The sequence below is a fragment of the Anser cygnoides genome, chromosome Z (genome assembly GCF_040182565.1).
Source record: "Anser cygnoides isolate HZ-2024a breed goose chromosome Z, Taihu_goose_T2T_genome, whole genome shotgun sequence".
Lineage (NCBI taxonomy): Eukaryota > Metazoa > Chordata > Aves > Anseriformes > Anatidae > Anser > Anser cygnoides.
The window spans coordinates 79,794,340-79,806,548 of record NC_089912.1 but is presented as its reverse complement, the minus strand read 5'-3'; the positions used below and the strand labels follow the sequence as shown (position 1 = coordinate 79,806,548).

General features: G+C 43.4%; 1 protein-coding gene and 1 non-coding gene across 3 annotated transcripts in view; both read left to right on the top strand.

Annotated features, from left to right (window-relative positions):
- The window catches only part of ANKDD1B (ankyrin repeat and death domain containing 1B), a 30,264-nt gene extending 18,177 nt beyond the window's left edge, over window positions 1-12,087 (top strand). For both annotated transcript variants that reach the window (XM_066988410.1, XM_048053672.2), the window contains 6 exons: window positions 459-557; window positions 4,102-4,200; window positions 5,803-5,898; window positions 9,405-9,603; window positions 10,326-10,457; window positions 10,799-12,087. In XM_066988410.1, the coding sequence (XP_066844511.1) occupies window positions 459-557; window positions 4,102-4,200; window positions 5,803-5,898; window positions 9,405-9,603; window positions 10,326-10,457; window positions 10,799-10,857 (684 nt within the window). In that variant the 3' untranslated portion in view covers window positions 10,858-12,087. The remainder of the gene's footprint in view (window positions 1-458; window positions 558-4,101; window positions 4,201-5,802; window positions 5,899-9,404; window positions 9,604-10,325; window positions 10,458-10,798) is intronic.
- On the top strand, window positions 1,592-1,665 carry TRNAN-GUU (transfer RNA asparagine (anticodon GUU)). The gene has a single exon. It is a non-coding gene; the product is annotated as a tRNA-Asn (tRNA).
- Window positions 12,088-12,209: the final 122 nt, after the last annotated feature.

Sequence of the window (12,209 nt, the reverse complement as noted above, 5' to 3'; positions counted from 1 at the left end):
TTTTGACAGCTGCGTGCTCAACTCAGAATTATTCTATCTCCAGCCTGTTCAAACAAGGGCAAACCCAGTTTTCTGAGGGAACACAAACATTGCACCAAACTCCTCGCTCTCAGCTGAGGCCAGCAGCGCAGCGCAATATGGATGTGTACAATGCCTTGCTGCAATTGTACGTGGCAGCACGCTGCTGTGCATGCTGCTCTCAGCAGCTGCAGCTTCCTCTGTGGTGTTTGCTCACCAGCTGCTGCAGCTGTGGCAGGAGCAGCAGAGGGATGCTCGTAGCGGGGCCTCTGGCACTGCTGCGCGCCCCCGGTGTGCCTTGTCTGCAGCCCTGTGGCTCTGCAGGAGCACGCCCTGCGTCCCGTCGGCAAGCTTGGGTTTTAGCAGGAAACTCTTCCTTGCTTGAATGGACTTCTAATAAATGCACCTAATCATCTAAGCTTGTTGCTTTCCCTCCACAGCAGAAGAATTCTCCGCTCCATTTAGCAGTCATCAATAATCATCTGCCGGTAGTAAAAACACTCTTGGATGCTAATCATGATATAAACCTCTTAAATCATGTAAGAAAAACTGGGAATTAATAATAACTTCACTGCTAAAGAGGAGATTATGTGGATTTTGCTCCCCCCCCCCCCCCCCCCCCATTTTTTTTCCTCATGAGCTCAAGGTACAAAACAAAACTCCCAAAATAAAACAACAACAACAAAAAAAAACAAAACCGGAAAGGAAGAGGCAGTTTCCCCTTTATATTTCTGTGTGTGTACATATGTTTTAGTCACTGGTACATGCTGTGCTAGTAGCATTTTTGCAGGTACAGACAGCAAAATGTTATATACTCGGAAAATATTTGGATTAATTTATTGTTCAAGTGGTATGACTCATGCATAAAACATGACAGCAATGTCTCTAACCTGATATTAGAGGTAAGCACAGTGCACACTGTCAGTGGTCTGGCAGATCTCTTTTTTCCCCTCACAATAACTCTGACAAGTGCACTTTTCCTAAGGTATACACAGAGAGAGACCTCTGGCAGGCTTTCAGGCTCTCATAACCTCAAGTTATCCAACTGAAAACTAGTACAGTGCACACAAGCTTGGTCAGCTCAGGATCTGTTAGTTAATAGCAGTTCTAGACAGATCTAGCTATGTCATTCTAGATTTGTGAGATTCCCTCCAGCCTTTCTCATTAAGAAACCATGAAATCCTATGAAGATTAGTGCACTGAAAGAACAATCAGAGCTCCCTAATGGAAGATGGAGCATTACTCTGCTCTTTGGATGTATGTTGCTCTCTGTGTGCTGGGTCTGGCTGGGATGGAGTTAAAGGTCTTCATAGCAGCCCACATAATGCACGTTTTGGATTTGTGGCCAAAACAACGTTGATAACCCAGCAGTGTTTTAGCTGTCACTGAGCAGTGCTTGCACAGCATCAGGACTTTCTCTGCTCCTCGCTCTGCCCTGCAGCGGGGAGGCTGGGATGCCCAGGAGGAGGGAGGGGACACAGCCAGGTGGATGACCCAAGGTGGCTGAGGCAATATCTGTGATTCTGCGTGTCCTCCCGTCCCCACAGCATCACCCTCAGGAGAGACATCACAGGTCTCTGTGGCGCAATCGGTCAGCGCGTTCGGCTGTTAACCGAAAGGCTGGTGGTTCGAGCCCACCCAGGGACGTGAGTGCCCGTTTTCCTGCAGGCAGGGACATGGGTGCATGGCACTTGGCCACTTGGCTGATCCACAGCCTAGTGGCCCCCGCCGTGGAGGGAGAGAAGTTCTCCATATTTGCATGTCTGCCCACTCTCATGGATTGTGGGACACTTCTGCACTGCATCTGGAGGTTGTTGTCCATGACTCTGTAGACTGCCACCAACTATGAATCCCCTCAGATTCTGGATGCCTTCCTCTCTACTAATCCACTGGCTGATGCCAATGTATTTGGCTGCCAATTTACACACTCCCTCACATGTTTCTGTGCTTGATCCCTTGTCAGCTTGTTTTCAGTTTTTGTTCTTTGTGTGTTGTTTACTACTCTGCTTTGCCTGGGGGAGCTATGACAAAGGCACTGGCCTTGAGCTTAATGTGGTATTGGGCCCTTCACAGCTGCTGTCCCCATGCTCTGAGAACCATCTCATGAAGAAAATCAGCAATTACATCTTTTCCCCTTTTCTCTTCTGAGAGATGTTTTGTGGAGAGAGAAAAGAATGACACCTACCTTTCCTGTCCTCCAGGAAAATAAGTCTTTCCACCCCTCTTATAAGGCCTCTTGGTTCCTTGATTATCCTTGCATAATCAGACTGTTTGCACTGGTGTGTGTGTGTGTAGTGATTCTGATTATTGTTTGTAAGGTTACACAACTCATTGGGAATGCCACCTGGAACATGTCCCTGGGCAGCAGATCAGTGGGCGGCAGGCTGCTTGGAGGAGCTGGGCAGCTGCCCCAGGCCATTCTTGTCACCCATAGCTTGGGGTTTCCTGCCTGAATGGGCACATAGTCCCACTGACCCTATGCCTGTTAGAAGGAGGGGAGCCCTGCCTGCCCCAGTGAAACACAGGGACTTCTGATGCTGTGCTGAGGCCTGGCATGTTCCTGTTGGGCTGCTGCCCAAAGGCCTTGGAAGAGACAGAGAGCGACTGTCCCACCAGGGCTGCTGAGGCCCACTTGAGGCATAGCCCGCCTCCCACCTGACAGACAGGGATGCTTTCTGCCGTGCTAGCCAGAAATATCCTCCAAGGAATCTGTAATTTGTCCCAACTCATGGTGCATTTAACTGCTGAAGATTAATTTAGGAGGTCATGTGTATTCCCAAAAGAGCTTCTGTGAGACTTTATGTGGAACCCTTGTGGCTGGCTCTCTTGGCGTGTAAGGTCACAGTGCTTGGCTCTACCACACTGAAGTTAAGGTGAGATTTAATACTTCTCTAAAGGTGAAAAGACTTCTCCAACCAGCTTCTCCTTTCTCCCAGCTCCTTGTGCACCCCCAGACTCCTCACTGGCAGGGCAGCATGAGGAGCTGAGAAGGCCTTGACTTGACGTAAGCACCGCTCAGCAACACCTGAAACATCAGCATGTTAGCAGTATTACTCTCACCTTAAACAGCACCGTACCAGCTACTAGGAAGAAAGTTAACTCCATCCCAGCTGAAACTAGGGCAGTCACAAAACCTTCAATGTAAAAAGGATGCTGTATCACGTCAAACGTGCTAAGGGACAGGTCCAGCTACACAAGGTTCCCACAAAAGACAACATATCATATTTGCTGCTGCATTACACCCATAGACATCTGGAATACTTTCCTGTAAGTGCAAATAGTAAAAGAAAAGAGTAAGAGGCAAACACTTCTTAGTGAATAGGAAATGCATTTTTATTAATAGACTGCTAAACTCTCCAGGGCACTTGCTGCTAGTTTCTTACCGACATTCTGTAGAAAGGTAAATAAATGGGTTTTATTTGGGTAAACGAAGCTGTATAAAGACCACACAACCCTAATTTCAGGCCAAAAGATTAGACTTGAAACAGAATGTTCCTTCAGCTGTACTTTATGTTAATAGTTTGGTCTTTTGCAAAGTTTGTTCTGTTTTGTTTTGTTTCATTTTATTTTATTGTGGTTTAAGGTTCACTGCACACTCCATATGATCATATTGTGGCAGGGCTGGCTAAGAAACCCTGTCATGGACTGTGGCACAATGTGCTGTTGAAAATCAAGGTAGTCCAGTTGTTTTTGCATGAATTTCAGCACGGAGAGATTACTTGAGAGGATAGCATGGCAGTTGGCACTTGCATGAATCACTCTATCCAAAGCACCTTGCTTTAAGAGGGTAGAGCAAGTACTCCTCACATTACAATCTGTTAGAGGTGCATAACAGCAGCTTTGTCCTGACCCAGCTGGAGCTCTTGTCTGTTTTTCCTGCAGAGATCCCAGATGCTTTCTTGTTTGCCCGAAACAAAGCCGGTAGTTAGATCAGTGGAAAGTTAAATGTTTTCGTTCTCTTCAGTATTTTCTAGCCAGGGCCATCTCTTGTTTTGAGTCTTCTGTAGATTCAGATTGTATGCATTTTTTTTTCCCCTATGGGGACTTTGTTTTATTGTATTTATTTGCTGTTATTAATTTCAGAGGCAGGAAACTCCTCTGCATCTGGCGGCTGATCTTGGCAATGTGGAGCTGGTGGAAATGCTGCTGAAGGCAGGCTGTGACCTCAAGACCATGGACAAGGTAGATGACACTCCTCACATATGCAAAGATTATGTAGCTTTATGTTTTGCTCTATATTCTTCCCAATAATATCTTCCCAAAGATACAGGAAACACATGTTTCCAGTCATCCTTCATAAAACGAGTGCAGCCAAAAGTTAGCTGTTTCAAAGGAAGTCTGCTTTTAACGCTGCCTTACCTGCGGCTTGTAGAGGTCTGGAATGGCTTTGGCCAAGAGCTCTTTTTGAGTTCTGATGTGATGAAACACACCATGAGCATAATCCATCCATTTAATCCTTTAAAAAAATAATTTCCATGTACAAAGCTGTTCTGATAAGAGTAAAGCTTTATGAAACTAGTGTCACTTTTTGGTAACCTGACATGAAGTTTGGGGCCCCACCTTTGCAATGAATTGGTATGGAGACACCAGAGATGTTCCCATCCTTGTGACAGAACATCAGACAGGAAAAAGGGGAGCCTGCTTGGACTACACGGTGTTCCCCATGCCTCTGTACCCTGACAGCCAGAGTCCTCAGCCTGCAGAGCACACTCACCTGTGCAAGCTGCAAGCGGGAATACTCTCTTGGGAGCTCTTCCCTCCTGCCAGCTGCAGGTGTGATTGTGGTTGGAAGTGACTGAAAGCCAGGAGAGTGCTCCCTGTGTGCCCAACTGCCGTGCTACACATGCACACAGGATGACAGTGGCACAGGAGCCTGGAGGCACCCCTGCCTCCAGCCCCACCTCCCAGGGAGCGCAGGACAGCTTTGCAGGGTTGGAGCTGTTGCAGTCCCTGGTCTCTGCGCTTACTAGTTATGCCTGTGCTGGAAGGATTTTATGAAACAAAAATTCATGGCTTCCAGTGTCATGCTTTCCTAAAAGTGGGTGAATTAGAGTGATCTTGAAAAGAGCCATGAGCGAGAACTCAAAAGGTATCCATCAGGGAATTTTATAATAGCTGGAGGGTTGAAACAACTTATAATGTATTTATTTATTTATTTTAATATATTTTATTTTATTACTGAGCCTTCCAATAATGGGGTTAGCTTCTTTTAGGTCTAACTTTCTGGAATGCCTAACACTTGATTTGTGGAGCATATCCTGAATATTCATTTCTGAGGCATCTCCACTCAGTGCAAGCCCACTGAAAATGGATGATTACAGAGAGAACCCTGAAAAGCCGCTGAGATGCCTCTACACCAAAGTGCTGGTCATTGAGGTAGGCTCAGATGGACTGAACAGTCATCTGGGCTGGAATTAAAACAATGGCTTTTTATTCCTTTGGTTGTCTGCACTGTCCATGAGACATTGCCTTCAGCTGTTACGACAAAGTCATTCCCACACTCCCTTTTCCTTCTGCAACCCAGATTCTCTTATTGCCCAAGACAAGATGTGGGTTTGCTCTTAATGTAGCAGATTTCCAAAGCAGGGGATGCAGCTCATGCAAAGCATAGGAGAGCCTTAATTGCAGCCACACTGAAGCCATAAAATTGTAGTAGATATGCTTTGCTGAAGAAGAAAAAATAAAAATAAAAAGATGGGGTTCTGTAAACAAAGCTCATGTTTTTCTTCTGTGTTGTCCTCAAATATAAGAGATCATGTCCTGATTCACTCTCTCTGCTTCCAGAATGGAAAAACTGCACTAGCTGTGGCATCAAGGAGCAATTATGCCCTAATTGTAGATATGATCATTAAAGCAGAAAGGTATTATGCCACAGAACAGGTAAGAGAGATCTTTTTGTTATGCTGAGGGGAATTGTAAGGAAAAAGCTGATTCTGATCTTAACGCGCCTTTTGCCTGGTTTCCTTTTGGCAGGCTATAAGACTGGCCTTGATAAATCAAGGACTGGGAACAGGAAAGCCTTTACCCTGTCGAGGTTTTATCCCCGTCCAGCAGTAAAGCTGCAGGCAGTTTTTTTTTCATTTTTCTGCACCGAGCTCCACATGCATTGCAAAGGGTTGGAGAGAGAAATTCTGACCCAAATGCAAACTGTGTCACCGGCATCAGGTCGGTGTCCTTCGGCACAGCAAAATCCGTGGCTGAAATATGGAGGAGAGCAGGTGTCTGATTTTACTTTGCTGTGAAAAGCTCAGTGCTGCGGTGGGAGCTCCCTCTTCTGTCTGGCCTGCGTTAATTACTAACCACAAGAAAGGAGGCAGGGAAAGAGCCAGAGAGGGCTGTGAAGTGACGACACGGCTTAGAATGACCTCAGATTGTCTCAGTTTCTAAACTTCTTTCCCAAATTGGCATGATTATTTAAATGCAGGCTGCTTGGTGATGGCCCTCTCTAAGGGGCTGAGAGTCAGACGAAGCCAGTAACTGTTTTGGCTTGCATTGACTATCCCCCGTTGGCTGTGAATCTGCCTGTGCCCTATAGCAGGTAAGTGTCCGAAGAAGATGAGCTGAATTTAGCTCCTTTACAATCAAAGGAGTATTTGGAGGCGGGCTTATGGTGAGGAACCCTTTAGAAACTTGCCCTCAAAGTCAGACTCATCCCAAATGGGTTTTGAAAATTCAGGACTCATCGTGTCACAGGGTCTTAATTGATGCCATCCAGAATATGCAGAAAATTAATTTATTCCATTAATTACAGACATAGCAATGAGCTACAAAACACGTGCTATACCTCTATGCTTGATGAAGGGGAGGTATTTCAAAGGAAGATGAAAGTTAATTGATGAAAGTTAATTTTAGGGCATGTTAATGCTCCATAAATAGTTTAGTCTTGTGTTGGGTTGCTCTGTTTTTATTTGGACCCACAGGTTTATGTGAACTTACCGAGAACTGATTAAATTTGTTGTATTTTGATATAATACAATTTAAAATCCCCAAGCTATCTCAGATACTGTTTGCAGGCAGTAAGAGATGTCTATTTTAACATACACTGTGGAAGAACTGGAGGAAGGAAGATGGTGACACTATTTATTTATGCAAAGCAAGTAGTTCAGTGAGAATCAGAGCTGGCAGGGCTGGCAGAAGTAATTCAGTCAAGTCTTGGGGTGTAGCTCTGAGTTTCACTGCTCTTTCACTCTCATTGCTAAGCTGCCTCACAGGTTTGTAACTTGATTCTTATTCCTGCTTCCTGCTTGCCAGTGTTTGCTCTACCAGGCTAGGCAGGAGCCTCTCAGGGGTGGTATGAGCATCCCTGATCCTGCCTGAGCACATGAATTAGCTGGCCTTTTAACACCCCTTCCAGCCCTGTGTGTCCAAACTGGTGATGCTTAGTCACAGGGAACTGTGCTGTTAAATCACAGATCTAGATCAATTATTATGATGAAAACCACATCTGTGAACTCCACGTGTTGCGCATATTTGACTTGTCAGTCCAGAGTTGTCAGTTACGTTATAGTTTAAGGGGCTTAAAGGGGAATTCAGAAGTGAGGTCACTTGTTGCCAGAGAAGATATGACAAGCCTGATAGCAGCGAGCACATAATGCTCCTAACCTTTTGGCATTGTTTACTGAACTGCCTGAGGAGAAGGTAAGTTGTTAAAGCAGCTGGTTTGCCTGCAAGAGCTCAACAGACACTGGGAAACAGAAACGTATATGTTTGGTCCCCTTACCTGAAGCTAAGGGCAGGGCTCAGCTGTTACAGCTAGGGAATATAAAGCTGCTCTGCTGCTGTTGCCATGTCCGAAACCACACTGTTTTAAACCATTATTGTAGCAACTGTCTTTTTATTATATCGAGCTGACTTATCAGCTATGACAACACTCTAGTTACAAAAGGAAATGTCATGTTGCTGTGAGGAAGTGCACATGACTCAAATGTGTGTGAAAGGCTACCTTGTTCTCTCTTGTTTGTCCTTTTTTTGTTTTCTTTTTTTCTTTTTTTCCCCCTTTTTCTTTTTTCCTATTTATGGCTACAACCCAACCCTTCCCAGGATGTTTTTGACCAGATTTGAAGGCTGCTCTTACAGTCCCACACTGCTGCTGCCTAGACACATGATTAACAGCAAAGAGAAGATGTGGTGCTGCAAAGGGAGGAGAAAAAAGCAGTTTTATTTTTGTTTGTTTTGTTGCTGTGTGTGCTTGTTGTGGTGGTGATGGTTTTCTATTCGTTTGTTTTTAAACCTCACGAAAGAAAGACGGTACTGGAGAGAGCCTGAAGCTGTCATGTGGTCTGTCATAAACCTCACTCTGCACATGTCAGGAAGCATGAGATAGTGACTGCATCAAGAAAAATGGATTCAAGCATACATGATGATGATTAGTTACTGAACTTAGTGTTCTAAGTGTTGCTTTTTTTTTTTTTTTCCCTTGCAAGGCTCTCAAAAGGTTAGGAAATAACCCTAATAACCCTATTAACCCTACTTGCTTTGCCATCCTGAAAAAGATTAGGTTTTTCACTTTGGACACTGATCTGAAGCAGGCCTAGCATGGACAGTATCAAAGTAGTCTGAAGTTACCTACACAAGGAACCAGGCCTTTTCCTGGGTGTCACTCAGCTGGGGCTGAAATCACTGCTGGGCATGGCTCGTGCAGAGATGCCTGGAAAAAAAAAAAGCAACACCATCAATCCTGTTTCGGGTAACCAATGAATATGTAGCAACATCATTTTCAGTCTGGAGGGTAAAATGCTTCTTGTTTAGTTGGATTTTTGGTTTTGGTAGGTATCTGGTTTTGCTTGTGCAGGCAATAAAACTAGATCCAGATTCAATGTGTGCGTCCATATTGGTGCTCAGACACCTTGCTGGCTGGGGGTCTGTGTGCTAAACCCAGGGTCTTGCACAGCTACCGCCAGGTGACTGCTGGCACCCACTGCAGCCGAGCTGAGCTGACAGGGCAAAGGCAGGAGCACCCTGAGCAAGTGCCATGCTGATGGTACACAGCATGAGGAATGAGTTAAGAACCATGGCTGAACCCCAGCCATGATCAAAATGTGGCCTGTAAAGCAGACAGCTGAAGGGCTCAACTTCTACCAGCTGTTAATTGCTGTTACATATCAAGTGCCAGAGGCAGCTTTATTTTGCTCTTAATAACACGTATCAACAAACATAGGAGGTCCTTGTTTCTGTCATTCCCAGTCTTAAAACTATAAAACCATCATCCATGCTAAGATATCTTCCAAAGAGCTCTACTTCTATCCAAATACGGTTCATTTACCTGCACTGGGCATATCACCTGCCAAAAGTCACGTATGGCTGTACACACACAGTGTTCACTGCATCCTGAGTGAAAAATGTTCCCACCTTTACCACAACGTTAGTCACTTGTTTTGTTTTTTTAGGCACATCTAGGTCATGGTGATGATTGGTCAGACTTCGGTTTGTCCTTCAAACAAGATCACAGTATACAGACCAAGCAAATTCGTTCCTCCCTTTGGAACCTGGCGTACAATCAGTTAAAACCCCAAGAATGGAAAAAACTGGCCCTGTTCTGGAAGTTCACAGATGAACAGATTAGAGCTATTGAGGAACAATGGACAGGTAACAATAACTAATTGGATGGATAGATGCAAGTTAAATAAACCACGTTAAGGCACAGAGCTGCTCTTTAATCTCTGTGGGTATGACAGATGATACACGCTGGCCGTGCTGTTTTTATTTGGTGTATGAAAGCAAGCAGTGGATGGATACAACGCTTGCCACTGGCTCTGGGGAAGCAGCGCTGTAGGAATACAGCCCAGTCCTGCTCTCCCTTTGTGCCTGAAGAAACCTTTCTCTTTGTAAAGCAAAAATAGGAGCGGAGCAGCATGGAAGGGTCTTGCAGGACACATGGCAGTACTGCAAGTGAGGGCCTGGAGAGCTGTATGAGCCAGGAAGACCTTGTTTGCACTCTAGCTTCCTAACTGCCCTGAAACTGCAATTTCTGTTTTCAGGTATCTCAGTGCCAGGAAATTGATACTTCTACAGCACACTTGCACTCATTTACTATTACTCCAGGGTATATTTCCATAAGTTACACAAAACTGAAAGTTAAAAATTAATTTTACGATGTAATAGGATTTGATTCATTTTTTTTTAGCCTTAGGATAAAATGTGTTTTTATTTTTAACCTTTATTTCTCAGTATTAGTTTTGCTTGTAGGTGAGAAAGGAAGCGAGAGCAAATGAATTGGTTTTAAAAACCTTTTGTAACTCTAGAAGTGCAAAAGCACAAAGTAACACTGTTTTCAGCATATGACAGACAAATACTTTTGTATTGTGTAGGGAAAAAAAGTTATAAAGAACATGGACACAGAATGTTGCTCATCTGGTTACACGGTATTTTGCTGGCTCATCAGAATCCTGTCAAGCATATATATGAAGATTTGGTGGCAGCAGGATTTCAACATTTAGCTGGTGAGTTGTTGTGTGGTATAGAGAGAGTATTACCATGTCTTCTGTAAGACCACCGCGAGGTGCTGAGGTCCCTGCCTGTGCTGGGGAAGATGTGACCATGGCAGAGATGAAGGACACTGTTTTCCTCTCTGTGAACCTGCCCTTGGAATGGGCTGAGGTTGGATGAGGAAGGGAGTTTAAGTGAGACAAGATTTCTGAAGGAAGCAGAAAATACGCACTTTGCTTCCCTCCTTTGTCTTACAAACACAGCTAAAATGTGGTTATCCTTCAGTTAGATGAGTGCTGACCTTGCAAAAAGCAGAGCCTGCCAAGCAAGCGTTTTCTCTTCTTTGTTTTTACAGAAAAGATCCGAGCTCAAAGTAGCACTGACGTGGACTCCAGAAAATGTGAAATTTCATGAGTTCATTGACAGAACATTGTATAATGGAGTTACATGCCAGAAGGAAAGGGACTTTTACACACAAACAATTTTCTGGAAACTGAGATGTATTTTGAAGCTGTATGATTTTTTCCAAGCTAGAAATTGCCCTCCTGCAATATTGGTTAGTTCTTTCTCACATGCTTTGCTATATAATGATTTAAAGTGAATGGCTGGCTGATAATTTATAGCTATACTGTTAAGCATGAACCAACTCCCTACAATTTCTACACCTGGTTTAACACTGATATAATAATTCCATATTGGATCTGCACAATTAAGCTATTTTGTATTTAACATAAAATGTAAATGAGATGTTTTCTTGCTGAAATAAATTTAATAAGTGAAAATCACGTGTATAAATCAACACTTCCAGAAATAGGTTGGCACCTGGCCTCCTTTGGGATTCAGGCTTTTATGAAGTTTTACTAGGATAATAGTTTTCCCATCTGGAGAGAGCTTTTCTCACGTTTAACTAGTGCTAGGATTATGACATGTTTCTTCTTCAGCATTTATGTAGTAAAAATAAACATAAATATCATCTCCTAAAACCACCTGCAGCTGGTAGCAGAACTTCCTGTCATGGCACAACCTTGTTTACATACTCAAAATAGAGTATTTGATATTTTAATACTTAACACAGTGATTATCTATTTCTTGTTCATTTCTTATCTTAGTATTTGGTAGTGACTTGCTTAATGTTTAAAGGTTTTCTGATTGCTGAATATATTTCACATCTGAAAAAATATATAAATTGTAAAAATACATCATATTCCCATCTGTAACAAAACAGCAGTTTTAGCATATCATGGAAGTATTGAAACATTGCCTGTCTACCATAGCTAGCATTATTTTGTACTGAACTTTACTGTTTGTATGAAAAAGCTGATAGATAATCTGTATCTTAGTCTTATGCCTAAGCACCCTCTCATGTGCAACCTGCTTTGACAAGGCTCCAGAGCATTACCAGAGATGCAGGCTGGTAAATCCACAGTTTGGAACTGTTTTGGAATTAGGGATCTAAGTTAAATTACAAATTCGTAGGTCCTGACAAGTATGTACCAACTTTTGCAACATTCTGTAACGTTCTTGAGAAATGAAACTGCTTAACATTTTGATGGACTCTAGTTACCTCACACAGCCCAAACCACATCCTGGTTGTGAAGGCCATTTCCCTGTTATTCTTCATTTAAGTATGCCATTGTAGGATATAACTCAAATACGTATGTCAAGTACATATAGTAAAAGCATATGTAAGAATAATAAATCTGATTTTCACTTGAAAGTAAGAGTTAGTAACACTGGAAGTTAAAAAAACCAAACACTTCAGACAA